At 35.5% G+C, this 15,634-nt stretch overlaps 1 protein-coding gene across 6 annotated transcripts in view; it reads right to left on the bottom strand.

Annotated features, from left to right (window-relative positions):
• ARHGAP12 (Rho GTPase activating protein 12) overlaps window positions 1–15,634 on the bottom strand; it is a 117,911-nt gene that overhangs the window by 27,119 nt on the left and 75,158 nt on the right. For 5 of the 6 annotated variants that reach the window (XM_081820827.1, XM_031029005.2, XM_031029004.2 and 2 more), the window contains 2 exons: window positions 11,953–12,078; window positions 8,015–8,089 (listed from right to left, as the gene is read on the bottom strand). In XM_081820827.1, coding sequence (XP_081676953.1) covers window positions 8,015–8,089; window positions 11,953–12,078 — 201 coding nt within the window. The remainder of the gene's footprint in view (window positions 1–8,014; window positions 8,090–11,952; window positions 12,079–15,634) is intronic. The other variant, XM_031029003.2, reaches the window with a different exon arrangement.

The following is a 15,634-nucleotide window of genomic DNA, read 5'->3' on the forward strand; positions in this document are numbered from 1 at the left end:
ACAATTAAACTTTTCCTCTTCTCAAGTCCTGGCAACCATAAGGTACTTTGCTATCAAATCAGATTTCCACATGAATACCACTAGTCAGCCCTGGAAAAATGATTTATAACTTCCTGTTCAAAGAAAGTAATATAATGCTATAATGATAAATACCACAAAAAGCAATTATTTACTTTGCTGTTATTTTACAGCAATACAATCTGGAAATCATTTAAGATACTAACCTGCTTTGTCAAATGTAAAAATAACTAGATAGAACAAATGCAGTAACTGCATTAATAAATTACTCAAAAGTAAATGTTATTATGCATAGAACTGGCCTTAAGGTGGCATTAAAAAATTCAGTATGAGCTTCATTACATATATTGTCAGATGGTAAACTGGGGCTCTGGACAAACCAGATACACTAGTTGGCTGATGTCATATTAGTGACCCAGCTTTATCATCAAACCCCAGGAAAGCAAGAGCCACTTTGCTGAGGTTAACAGTCATCTTAAAATTCCTCCAGGGAGAAGAAAAGAAACACTTTCCCATTGCTTTAGCTTCCAATATTCAACTGAATTTAATCAAAATGAGTTGGTGTCTACAGCAATATCATCAATATTAGTAAGCACTGTATATACATGACAGAGCAAATGTACTTCAACTGAAACATACACACAGCACATAGAAAAAATATTCCCAATTCAAAATTTATTTCTATTTAATCCATACGTTGGCTATTTTCTCAATGTACTTCCTTTAGAAAAAGATAAATCTTTCTTGTATAGGGCATAATGTTTAAAAAATAATGTTTGAAAGTTTTTGCCTAGCCTGATGAGAACTCTCACCTATAAACGAAGCTGATAAAGTATTAATGTTAATTCATTTGTGGTATACTGGGAACTTGGGAAATAGTCACAGGAAGTTTTATTGTAATTTTTTCATAAAGCATAGATCTCCTTAGATATGCAAGTCTGATACTTCTAAGAGCTGTTGCCTCTTAACAAAACATCAATCACACAGTTACAAGTATGCACAAGATATTAAGTAAAAACATTCCCAATTTACTATCAGAAGCAGGAAGGAAAAAAACCTTTCAAAGATATAGGAACTAAGTACAACATTAGTCTGAGAGGATGGCACTGCTTATGTGAGCTAGGGAGCACAGGAATTAGAAGAGCAGGAGTGGGAACCAAGCCTATAAAAAAATGCCAAAGCTGGAATTGAACAGGACAAAAGAGCTGAGGCATGAGGGGAACACTGAAGAAAAATGGAAGGGATAGGAGTAGTGACAGACCAAATAAGCTTAAGGATGAGAGAGACATTCTAAATCAGGGATTCTTACCTGAGGCAATGGATGGACTGAAACTGGTACAAAATTGTGCGTGGATAGTATATACATTGTTCAAGGGTCCAGAAAGCTCATGAAATTCTCACAGGGATCAAGACCCCCCCAGTACTAATGCTCTAAGTATTAAACACTCTAATTTGAACATAAAATAAGAACAAAATTTGCCACATCCAAAATGTACAAATACAAAAATACTTAGCATACAACATGGTAAGTGTTATGAGAAAAGTGTATCTAACTTAACCTGAGAGACAGAGGGAGCGAAGAGACGGCTTCCTGGAGACTCTTGAGCTAAGGAATTGGGGTTAGCTAGATGGTGACAGTAGGAGAAGAAAACAACAAAGTATAAAGGTACAGAAGTGAAAGAGAGCATATCATATCTGAGGGCCTTTAAGTTCCCTCAAAGTAATGGGTGAGGTGAAGTAGCAAAGAAATGCAGCAAAGTATGAACTAAGAAAGGATGGCAAGACAGGGAACCAACCAGAATACATTCTAGTAATTACCACAGGAGACGGTGAAGGCCTGAGCTAGGGCAGTGCCTGTGAGCAAGTGATGAGGAGCCAAATTTGAGAGATTCAGAAGACAGAATTGACAGGGACTGGATAGGAGGGTAAGAGGGCAGATCTGAGGAAAACTCCCAACCTTGAACAACTGGGTAGATGGTGGTATCTCAGTTTTAATGACACTTTTTTAGAGAAGCTTTCCCAGACCACTCTTAAGTAGGAGCTCCTCTACACCTCCCATTATTTACCACTGCCCCCCCAAGTTTGGTCCCTTCATTGCACTTAATGCAAAGTACAATCACATCTTTTATTTACGGTCTATTTTAATGGGTTGTACACTGGGACCATATCTGCTGTGTTCATCAATGTATGACCAGTGTCTATAGCATGTAGTTGATGTTTGATACAATACATATCTGTTGAAGTAATTAACCAACATATTAGCAGTGCTATTCCAAGAAAGGGATATAAAAGAATGCCGGTGATGGAGAAAATAAAGCTTTAACTTTTAAACACTGAAGTTTCTGAATTTGATATAAAAGTGCTAAAGAGGCAGATGAATAATAGAGGTTTGGCTATACAGGTGAGAGGTTCGGGAAAAAAATTTAGACAGATTTTGAACATACTTTTTTTTTTAAATTTCATTTTGTTATGTTAGTCACCATATAATACATCATTAGTTTTTGATGAACGTACTTTTTGGTGTGCTTTCGCTACTTAATATGATTCAAAATGAACCAATGTTTTTGTGTTGCTTATTAAAAAAACTCCATAAAAATATCTTGTTAAATCTTGCAAAAAATGCCCATATTTACACACGAATATTTCTTAGTCTAAATATATTTGATACTCCAAAGGAAACTTCATACTGAAAATAAGCAGAAATGTTTTAATAAGGACTAGCAAAATATGGTTACAATTTAATCAAAGTGACTGTACTTTAGATTACCCTATCCTAATAGGGTAAGAAAACAATAAAATGTTAGTTCTATTAAGTAATCTGGGAAAATTTCCACAAGCTCATAATCACTTTGCAGGCTCCAGAATTTTTTTTTTTTTTTTAAGTAGGCTCCATGCCCAGCATGGAGCCCAATGTGAGGCTTGAACTCCTAACCCTGAGAGATCAAGACCTGAACTGAGATCAAGAGTCGGCCGCTTAACCAACAGAGCCACCCAGGTGCCCCTGCAGGGTCTAGAATTTCTAATCAATATTGCATTCATTTAGTGAAACAGGAATTTCCCAATTTGACTAACAATTATTATATACCCAAATCAATACAACCCATCAAAATCCTTATCTTCAGTTAATCATGAAGTATTTTTTTTAATACAGAGTAACTTTGCACAGTGATACAGTGGTTGAAGAAGAACCAGGTGATGCAACTTCCAGAACAGGTAAGTTGACAAGGAGAGAAGACAAACTAGTGGTTGCCAGGGGAGAGGAAAGGTGATGGGGAAATGTGGGGTGAATGCTTAATGGGAATGGGTTGCCCTTTCAGGTAATGAAAATGTCCTGAAGCCAGGTAGAAGTGATCACTGCACACTCTGTAAATATACTATATGACATTTAAATGTATACTTTAAAATGGTTAATAGCTAGTTTTCTGTTGAAATTTCACCTCAATAAAAAAAAAATATTTTAGGTGAACGTAGGTGGCTCAGTTGGTTAAGCATCTGACTCTTGATTTAGGTTCAGGCCATGATTTCAGGGTCCTGAGATTAAGCCCCGTGTTGGGCCCTGTGCTGAGCATGGAGCCTGCTTAAGATTCTCTCTCCCCCTCTCCCTCTGCCCCTCCCCCCTTCTCTCTCTCTCCTCTCTAAAAAAAAATTTTTTTAAATATATTTTAGGGGCACCTGGGTGGCTCAGTCATTAAGTGTCTGCCTTCAGCTCAGGTCATGATCCCGGGGTCCTGGGATCGAGCCCCGCATCGGGCTCCCTGCTCGGCGGGAAGCCTGCTTCTCCCTCTCCCTCTGCCCCTGCTTGTGTTCCCTCTCTCGCTGTGTCTCTGTCAAATAAATAAATAAAATCTTTAAAAATATATATATATTTTAAAGAACTAGTGTTTTAAAAAATCAGATGTTTAAATCATGTTTTTTAAAAAGGCTTTAGAACAGTTCTATTCAATGAAAAAAATTAATATGTCCATAATACTTTTGCTAAAGGAAGTGTTAAAACATTCTTTTCTCCAATGCATTTTTTTCTCTCCAATGCATTTTAATACCATAATTGGAAATACAGGGTCAAAAACTCAAGTTTCCAAATTATATATTCTTAAATTTTACTCAGTATTCAGTGACTGGTAACTTCAAAATGCACATTTATGTGGAGTACTACTCAGCCATAAAAAAAGAATGAAATCTTGCCATTTGCAATGACATGGATGGAGCTAGAGAGTATTATACTAAGCAAATTAAGTCAGAGAAAGACAAATACCATATGATTTCACTCATATGTGGAATTTAACAAAATAAAGAGAGAAGACAAACCAAGAAACAGACTCTTAACTATAGAGAACGAACTGAGGGTTACCAGAGGGGAGGTGGGTGAGTGGATGGATTCAATAGGTGATGGGGATTAAGGGGTGCACTTGTTGTGATGAGCACCAGGTGTTGTATGGAAGTGTTGAATCACTATATTGTACACCTGAAACTAATATAATACTGTATGTTAACTGGAATTTAAATAAAAACTTTAAAAAATAAAATGCACATCTGTCGTAGATACACTGGGACAGAGACAGGGTTCTTAGATCAGTCCACAAAATCCTATTTAACCCACACTGTACTCATACTGTACAGAAATAGAACACTGATCTTTTTAAAAAGTATATGCTGGGAATTTCAAAAAAGGATTTGAAGGGGCCATGAAAAATAACAATAATGCATCTGAAAATTGGACATGAAACAAGAAAAAAATGAACATGTTTAAAATTTGTATTAAGGGATGGAATTTTAAATCTGGTTTAATTAGAAGAACTTACATGAAAACATCATGCTAAATGAACAAAGTCTGTCAAAAAAGACCACATATTATAGGATTCTATTCCTTTTTTTTTTTTAAAGATTTTATTTATTCATTTGAGACACAGAGATAGAGAGAGAGAGAGAGAGAGCATGAGCAGTGGGAGAGGCAGATGGAGAGGAAGAAGCAGACTCCCTGCTGAGTCAGGAGTCCGATGTGGGACTCGATCCCAGGACCCTGGGATCATGACCTGAGCCAAAGGCAGATGCTTAACCATCTGAGCCACCCAGGCGCCCCTATAGGATTCTATTCTTATGAAATGTCCAGAATAGGCAAATCCAGTGAGACAGAAAGTAGATTCCTGGTTGTTCAGGGCTTGGTGAGATGTGGAGGTTAGACAGGTGATAACAAACAGAACATGGTTTCTTCCTGAGGCGATGAAAATATTCTAAAATTGACTGTGATGACGGCTGCACATATCTGAATATACTAACAACCACTTAACTGTACACTTAAGTGGGCAAATCACACAGTGTATGAATTACATTTCAATCAAGCTTTTTATAAAAACAAAACAGAAGAGACTAAAGAGGTAGATGGGCAATTTGCAGAGATTTTAAGATGACATCAGATAGCTAACACTGATTACAGGATTTTCATTCCTAAATTTGTAGCTTCCTTTTTCTTACTACTAAGGCTTAGAATTTTAACTCACAAAGAGGGAAAAGATATCTCCTTGTATTAACTGGGTAAGAGTGAGAAAAACAGGTGAGACTCAGTGGAAACAGCACAAGCTGAGAGGAGGGAGCGAAGGGTCGAGAGAGGGAAAAGTCAAGGAGGGAAAAAGCCTCAATGAAGAGGGGCAAGACAGCATGGAAGAGGTGCCCTCTGGAGCGGGAATGCAGAGTTGTATGTTTATGGGCAAAAAAGAATGGACTCGGGTAGAATGAACAAAAGCTATTTCATCTTTCACTCTAAGACCAAACAATGAAAGAAAAATACTGGTGAGGCAGTTCCCTGTGGTGGCCAGCAGGGGGTATCGTGAATCCAGGATGGTCTAGCTGCTGTCAAATTTGAGAAAAGGGGTACATGGTTTGGGAAATAATTTGCAAACTGACTTTTTAACTCCATGTGGAACATTTGCAAATTCATGTTTCTAGGCTAACCTAAAGATTCCTTTTTACCAAAATATAATTTATAAAAGGTCTCCTTAGCAATTACGTATTACCTATATTTAAAATAAGTTGGAAGGGTTTTCTGTTTTTTTCTAGATGCATTGTTAGAGTACTGTAGTAACAACACCTGAGATTCATACAATAATTCTTGACACCACCACTAAAATCATGGTCACTTTCATCTTTAATGTTTATGTACCCAGGACAGTGTTAAATAATGCAAAAGACAAAAAAGAGGAAAGTAGTCACTCTATCCTTTAGCAGGAGTTTAAAACCTTAGTAGGGAGATGAGGGGGGTCCATGAGGTAACATTTACACTATTTGATAAGTGACTTGGAAATCCAGGAAAAGACGAAGAGATCATTATTATGCTAAGGTTAGTCTGGCAAGGCCTCTTAAAGAGTCAGTCTTAAAAACTTTTCTAACTTTGGGGCACCTGGGTGCCTCAGTCAGTTAAGTGTCTGCCTTCAGCTCAGGTCCTCATCTCAGGGTCCTGGGATCGAGCCCCCCATCAGGCTCTCTGCTCAGTGGGGAGCCTGCTTCTCCCTCTCCTTCTGCCCCTTCCCTGCTGCTTGTGCTCTCTCTCTCTTCTCTGTGTCAAATAAATAAAATCTTAAAAATTTTTTTTTTCTAACTTTAAGTGTACAAAAGCCAAGGACCATTGTAGGCAGAGGGAACCACCTGAGCAATGTCAGAAAGAAATGTATAAAACATGTGATATAAACCATAAAAGATCTGATTCAGTTAGGGAATGGAAAGAGAGTTAGAAAAATAAAATGACATCTGTGGAAACCTTTGCCTCTAAAAAAATCAGAAGTATCCCATTAATAAGTCTATTACAGTTTTATAAAATAAGGAAGTAACAATAAAAGTTTGTCTTTTAAAAAGCTTTAAAAGTTTCATTTATTCATTCAATAAATATTTACTGAACAGCTAATATATGGTACACAGTAGTTACTGAGATTACTCTGTTCCTGCTCTAATGAAGCTTTTCTTTGTCTAGTAGGGAAGACAGACACAAAGAGAGGGTTTGAGGTTTCTACAAGAAATAAAAAATGAAAAGTGTTATTCTATTTAATATAATCAAGTAACATAAAATTATATGCTACAAAGAGTATTACAGAGAAACCTGACCAAATCCAGAAGATTTGAATAAAATTCTCTGAGGAAGCAAAATCTGCACTGAACTCTAATGAATGAACAGACGTTAACAGGCAAAGATGTGGGAGAGAAATGGTTCAGTGGGTAGAGGAATGACATGTACCAGGACCTTGAGCTGAAAAGGAGGCTCTTTTGAGGAAAAATGTACAGTGCGGCTGGAGGAAAACAAGCAAGGAGGGAAGAAGAGGACAAAAGAAGTCTGAGGCGAGGCTGGAGAGGCAGTCAAGAGCCAGTGCATGCTCAGTCTTATAGTCCTCATTAAAAATTTTGGCCTTCATCCTGAAAGAAAAGGAAAGCCACTGAGGGGTTATATAGCAGAATCAGCCAACTATGGGAAAGATAGGAGGGACTACAAAGACACAGATCAAGTAAACTTTCATCCAAGTTAAACCAGGTCTCTGAAGAGAGTCAACTGGAGATTTTCAGTTTAGAGCAAACTTAACAGTTGAGATACAGATCTCTAATATTCATCCGGCATAGACTGGGCATTGTATTTTAAGAATAGAACACCTGTGCTCATTAAGAAGGGAAACTGCTTACCTTTGGACTGCTGGCCTGAGGAAAAAAGATTAAAGTATAATTTGATAGCATTTTCCGGGGATTTTTATTTTTTAAAAACCAAGTATGAATTTGTCACTTACAAATATGGTATATAAATTAATCATGAAGATACCCTATTTTGCATTAAAAGGGGCTTTTAAGTCTCTAAAACTGATTAAATTCTTAATTTAAACCTATTTTAATTGTGATTAGTATCTGAAAAACCAATGAAAGTTAACAGAAGCCAGGAAATATTTAAACATTACATTTAGAGAAAATTAATTTATTGAAACTGATTGAAATAACTGGACTATATTATACTATAGGCTATCATACTAACTGTATCTTGGTGCTTTGGTGAAGAGGGAGAAGATTCATTTTCAGGAAAGCAGGGTTTTGAGGCAGTTGGAGATTCCTACAAGAAATAAGTAATGAAAAATGTTACTCTATTTTATATCATTACATTTCTCCCTTTATTCACAGTGGGAGAGCTTAATAAGGGAAGCTCAAAAAATCTTTTCCTAGTTATTTCCTTTCTACGTTCAGCTCTGAAACTAATATGACACTGATTTGCAAACTATAGTTGTCTGGAAGTTTATGAAATATGGCATATTTTATGCTGATTATAGTTTAAATACTGCATACAGAATTAATAAAAAGAAATGATGCATGTTGCCTTAAAACCATGATGTTTTATCAGCCTGAACTGACCACATTTAAAATAGGTAAAATCTAAACACTTAGGGATAAAAATATAAGTCACCATACGAACTGGCTCCTGTTGCAGTCGGTATGAATACCCAGGACTAGGCAAACCAATAGTCACAGGAATGATGTGGCAACTGCCAGAATGAGAACTTCATTTAAATCAATGGCTATGTAAGACATTTAATTAAATTGCATTAATATTTAAAGTAACTTACAGATAACTTTCCAATTATTAGGAAAAAAGCGAGATTTTTTTAAATGCAAAGAAGAAACTTTAAAGATTAATAACTCACCAGAAAAAAAAATGTTTTAATGTTTAAGCCTACAAAAATATATAATAGGAGCAAATCAATAATGTGTATTTTAAAAGCAATTCTGCTTTGTCAGTATTAAAACACACTATGTGATTTCTAACACAGATGTTTGTAAGACTCTTCATAGAGGACAAGACTGAAAAAACACATTTTTGGTACCAACAGCCAAGCCCCATTTAAATCTTTTCCATTATCCTAAATGTTTTGAATAATCTCAGGAAAAGAAAATCAGAAAAATCATATGCCAACACCGATTATTAATTCTCTTATAAACCAAATAATGTCTTTGCAAATTCATCTCCACATCTCTATCAGTCTACTTTACCATGCTTATGAAACTGGACGAGGTACTGTTAACAAATCTGGGTATTCGTATGAAATCACAATACACAAACCATTAACACCATATCCATTCACTTGGAAAAAAGTCTTCAGGTTTATACCATATAAAATTTGTAAACACAAAAGCTAGATAGCAGTGAAAGCAAGGAAATCCTTGAAGGGACAACCTTACAAATCAAACATCCAAGGCCTATACTACTAGTGAAGGAAACATTAAAATCATATCAAATTATACCTTTACAAAAAAAATTATACATAATATCCGAATCCAGTATAGCCTCATTTAAGTATTTTTTTTCTGACCACTTCAGATGTTTCACTTTTCGATTTCTTGACTTCTAGGAGTGTCTAATACTAAAAGCTTGGAAAAAAGATGAAAGAAAGATCTGATGACCCACAAAGTAGAAAATAAGTGAATGGTAATCACAATTTATTTTTCATGGGATTATCAGTCCTATAGAAATAAAAACCACAGCAAATGGAGGAAAAATGTAAGTACAACAATTATAATTCCTATAACAAGGATTTCCCACATATATTCATGTATATTTATAAATTTATGTGCATATCTAAATGTATCTTAAATGCCTACAACTAGCAGATGTTAGTAAAAACCATACATAGGCAGAAACAGATGCACCCACACATATACACACACACAGACATACACATCTACCTCCTCCAGTGTTGTCTGACAACTGAATTAGGACTTACATCATCAGAACAATATTTGCTACATAGTATTAGGTTTCTTTATTACATTTCAAGTTACACACCCTTTAGCCCTCATCAGACATTGGTCAGCTAGTTTTTTCAGGTACAGTCCCTCTTTCATAACCTCAAATCTTTTTTTTTTTTTTAAGATTTTATTTATTTATTTGACAGAGAGAGACACAGCGAGAGAGGGAACACAAGCAGGGAGAAGCAGGCTCCCTGCCGAGCAGGGAGCCCAATGCGGGGCTCGATCCCAGGGCCCTGGGATCATGACCTGAGTCAAACGCAGACGCTTAACAACTGAGCCACCCAGGCGCCCCATAACCTCAAATCAAAACATATATAGTAGGTGGTGATAATAAACAGAAAAGTTTACTTTATCTAGGATTCCATTTATAAAGGTTAAGGTGCAGGTAAAAAACAAAACATTTCCATCAAAAATAAGTCAGGGCGCCTGGGTGGCTCAGTTGGTTAAGCAACTGCCTTTGGCTCAGGTCATGATCCTGGAGTCCCTGGATCGAGTTCCGCATTGGGCTCCCTGCTCGGCAGGGAGTCTGCTTCGCCCTCTGACCCTCCCCCCTCTCATGTGCTCTCTCTCATTCTCTCTCTCAAATAAATAAATAAAATCTTCAAAAAAAAAAAAAGTCAATCTCTGGTCTCAAGAAAATCATGCTCTCACAACTCTGAAACACTCAGATTATAAAAAGAAATGTCATGAGAACTTCAGGCAAGTTATTCTAATAACAGACTGAAAATAAATTTCAAAAAGATTTTAAAAGAGTAAGAAATTATAAGTCTACATCAGCAAAATAATCATCCCTTTTGTTTTAAAACGAAGAGGCAGTGGAGTTGGTTCAACAATGGCTTTTGCATTAGAGCATTATATATGACAACATTTACAAGCCTTCTGTGTACACTCAATTGTAATCTGGTTCCTGGAGTTAAATGAATTTTCCATTAAAATCTCTAGGAATCTTAGCTACTCATGTTATTCTCAATGCTAAATATTTTCAAGTAGCAGATTCCAGATTTCCTTTGATATGCCCTCTACATTCAAATCACATATTATCCTTACAAAATATAAATTACAAACTGGTCTACTATTTTCATCGTTGTTCTATTAGTCTATCTTATACACAATGTATATAGACCTTTTCTACAGCTGCACAAAAAGTCTTCCATTTAATTTCATGAAAACCAACATTACAGTCACTAAAAAACAAACTTGTTTGGACTGACTGAGATAATTTATAAAGGAATTTACAAGTGAAAGTACCCAAACATAGAGAAATATGCCTTAAGAAAGTTCATTCTGTTTCCACTAACACACCTGAAAATGTAAGAAACCTGTTAATTATGCCAAAAGAGAAGTTTGATGGTAAAACAAAAAGAGTCCCCAGTGACAAATATCTTTTTAAAATAAGGTTTTTAGAAGGGGGGTGGGAGGATGGGTTAGCCTGGTGATGGGTATTAAAGAGGGCACGTTCTGCATGGAGCACTGGGTGTTATATGCAAACAATGAATCATGGAACACTACATCGAAAGCTAATGATGTAATGTATGGTGATTAACATAATATAAAAAAAAATAATAATAATGTTTTTAGAGTGTTACCACCACCCTCACATTTTTACATTAGTATGGCTAATGTTCTACAAATTCATACGCATTTCCTACTCCATCCCCAAAATGAAGCTACAACATAAAAAGTCACATGGAAGGTAAAAACTTTATGGGTTTTCCATTCTGATGTTTGCATCAAAATTTATCCCTTATTTGAAACAGAGAACATTACTTCTCAGATTAATAAAAGAAGTCCTTTGTGCAGAGAACAATTAGGGAAACAGAAGAGTGGGATTCCAATTCTCCCACAGGATGAAGAAATTAATTAAATGTCTTCACTAGTAAAACCTCCCAGAGACTGAAGACGAACAATAACAGATATATGATTGGGTTTTGCTAACAGGGTTATCAAAAATATCTACCACCTCCTAGGCTCAAATATACACATTATTAAGCCACAGATGAGTCAGTCCACTGTGCAAAAATCGATAAACTACAAAACCAAAACCCATTCCAGGACAAATTGACGCTATACACAATAAAACAATAGTTACCAAAGTATGAGATGCAGCTAAGGAAAATAAAGAATAAAAAGAACATTCAATATTCTCAACAGATTTTCTCAAGAAGTTTCTACCTTGTCATTGGTGTCCAACACAATGGTGCTATGTCTCCACTTTGTTAATACAATTGGTTCTTGGAGCCGCCTGTCCAGGCTCCTACTTTTAATTATTTCTCTTTGCTGCTGGGATGAAGCATTATACTAAAAAAACAAACAACAACAAAAAAACCTCATAAATAATAGAAACAAAAGTGGAATCTAAACATGACATTTGATGTTCAGCAAAGTTCATCACAGGAATTTTTCTGGCCTGTTTTCTCATCCTTGACCACGTTGTGGCCCAACTGAGATGATCAAAGATTTCGGTGTTGGAGAGACCAAGTTACCGTTACTTTGGGAAAATATTTAGTCTCCCTATGTCTCAGTTTCATCAACTGTAAAACAGACATAACAGAAATATCATCTCATTCACAGACGTGTTATAAAAATTAAGCAGTATAAAAAAGGCCAAATATTGCCCTAATAGTGGGTTCCCAATAAAATATTAGTTATCATAATTTATAAAATGAGGTCATTGGACAAACTATTTTTTTAAGGTTCCTTCTACCTTGAAAATCCACGAGTCCAATTTTTGGTTTAGGTTTTAAAAATGATGATTACTATATACAACAATATTCCCACATTTAAAGGGTTGTTTGTTTTTGCTTTCATTTATAGGCCAAACATACTATTATTTGTTTCTGTGAAGTTGTAAAACATAACCAGGTCAGAAGGCAGAGACAGTTCTAGTTTGAAAGACCAATCCTGAATATATCAGTTGTGTACAAAGAATAGATAATAATTGCCCCCCCATAACATCTAAAATTAAGAACACATTATCAATAATTAAATCATGTGTTTGAAATGTCAAGTAGATTGATCACCAAGCATAAACATTTCAGAAATGTGAGGTTTAAGAGGTATGCTGTTTTATACAGCCAATTTTAATAAATTATAAATAATTAAATGACAAAAGAAAATTAAAGGCTATATTCTTCTCCTGAAAGCAAAGGATACCTAATACTTATCTACTTCTCCCACCCCTAAAAAGCCCAGTAAATCTTAAAATTTTAATGATTCATGAGAATTTCAGTAAAACTGTTAAGAATGTTTTTAATATTAAAAAAAAATCTTCCAACATCTTTCTCCACACTATGCCATTTCTTTACTCCCCAAAATGAGGCTACACACACCCCCCAAACTATCTCCCAAATCTGTTACTTCATTCTTCACATTAAAATTTGCCAAAGCAAGGCAATCACATATGGCATTTGCTTTTAAATTACCGCTGCTTAACAAACAGCAATCTTAAAATTCATCACAGAAGTTCACAAAGGGATCATTTCTAGGATGAACAAAGATGAAACTTAAAGGCTACCCCTCAAAAAATTCTATGCCAGAAATCTCTTAGTGAAGAGAGACCTAAACAGAGCTGTATTTTCAATAGAATCATCATTAGCAATAATTAAAATGTATAGTTGTGTAAACGCATGTGTATGAACTTTAACAGATACAACTACCTTAGCTTATGAGCTTTGTAATTAGTACAGTTGTTTAGAAATCCTTTCTATGTGGAAACAAAAATAATGTGAAACTAAACTGGGCAATAATCACAATGATAAATGTGCTGGTGGTTTTACCAGGCAACAGTATGTTCACAAAAACAAAGTATAAATAAAATGTCAGATATAAAATATAGTCTAGTTAACAAGATGGCTAAGTTTAAAACTTTTCCCCCCAAAAAACCAAACTTTTCTAATTCCTTTAAAAATACCATTTTTTAAGAATTTTATATGAATTTTTATTTGAATTATTTCAAACATATACAAAAGAATAAAGACTATAATGAAAACCCACCATCGAGTTTTAGCGTATCTAATATAAAACAATTGCTTTAGGTACCTTAAAAAAAAAAAGAAAGAAAATATAGACCTATTAGATGCCCTCTGAATATATCTTCCAGATTCCAATCCTCTCCCTCTTTTCCCCAGTAGCACCACAGAACTCAGTGGTCAACATTGTCATCACACTTTAATATATACTTATTTATCTATAAATACACATACTTGTAGAGTTTTAAAATTTATATAAATGGAGTCCTACCATATGCATCATTCTTCAATTTGCTTTTTGCATTCAATATGTTATTTTACAAAACATATCCATGCTGATGAGTACGCAGTTCTAACTTATATTTTCACTGCTATATATATTACATTGTATGTAGATACAATCTAACCGTTTTGCTATAAATGGACATGTCTAAAGCAGTAATACTAATTTACACTTCTACCAGCAGAACAGATTGGTTTGCACAACCTTATTTGGTACTACTGAATTTATATGCATTGGTGTATATAAAATAAAGGTTAAGTACACATACACATTAAAAAAATGTGAGAAGTGAAATGTTAGCTTGTTTTAATTTACATTTTCTGATTACCTGTAAATTTGGACACCTTTTCACATATTTATTTCATGTATTTCCTCTTCTGGTATTGCTTAGTCATGTATTTTGCCCAATTTCAACTGGGCTTTTTTTTACTCTTACAGAAAAGAAAGGACCAGGAAGTTCTTGATGTATTTTGGCTTCAAAGCATTTTTGTAAGCTACATGAGTTGAATATACCTTCTCCTAGTCTATAGCTCAGCTTTTTCCCTTTGTGTATGGTACTTTTTATATTAGAAAGTATTTTTAATTTGATGTAATCACATCTGTCAATCTTTCCTTTTATAGTTTTTCCTTATTATAGTTTTAAGAAATCCTTCCCACTCTGAAGTCAAAGATATTTTTTATATATCCTTCTGTAGCCTTTAGAATTTGCTTATTACATTTACATCTCTGATCTACCTGGAATTAATCATTAAGTGTGAAGTGAGGTCAAGATCTACACGTCAGGGGCGCCTGGGTGGCTCAGTCATTAAGCGTCTGCCTTCGGCTCAGGTCATGAACTTCAGGTCCTGGGATCGAGCCCCACATCCAGCTCCTTGTTCAGCTGGGAGCCTGCTTCTCCCTCTCCCACTCCCCCTGCTTGTGTTCCCCTCTCTAGCTGTCTCTGTCAAATAAATAAAACCTTTTAAAAAAAGGGATCTACACTTCATTTTTCACGTGAATAACCAATAATCTTAGCAACATTTATTGCAGACTCCATGCTTAATCCATTGATTTGTGATGTTACATGTAAGCTTTCTATTCTGGTTTATTTCTAAACTGGTCTATTTCTCTATATGTGTGCTCTTACTATCCCATCTTAATCACCATAACAAGCAGCCCATCCCTCACATGCCCCACCCATTTTCAGGAATACTTTGGGTTCTTCATAGACCTTTGTTTGTAAATAAAATTTAGCATCAGTTCCCAAAAAGGTGGAGAGGGAGAAAGTAAATGGAAATACAGTGAACTTATAAATTAATGTGGACACTGCTATAACACTGAGCCTCCCAATCCAAAATCATAATGGTATTGCACCATTTATTCAGGTTTTACGTCCTTCAATTCAGCTCTGAAATTTTCTTAAGATCTTGCAAACCAGAGCACCTGGGTGGCTCAGTCGGTTAAGTGTCTGCCTTCAGTTCAGGTCATAATCTCAGTGTCCTGGGATCAATCCCCACATCAGGCTCCTTGCTCAGCGGGGAGTCTGCTTCTCTCTCCTTCTGCCCCTCCCCCCACTCATGCTTGCGCACAAGCTCTCTCTCTTGCTAATAAATAAAATCTTTAA

This window comes from Leptonychotes weddellii, chromosome 5 (assembly GCF_054177405.1).
Source record: "Leptonychotes weddellii isolate Sample4059 chromosome 5, ASM5417740v2, whole genome shotgun sequence".
NCBI lineage: Eukaryota > Metazoa > Chordata > Mammalia > Carnivora > Phocidae > Leptonychotes > Leptonychotes weddellii.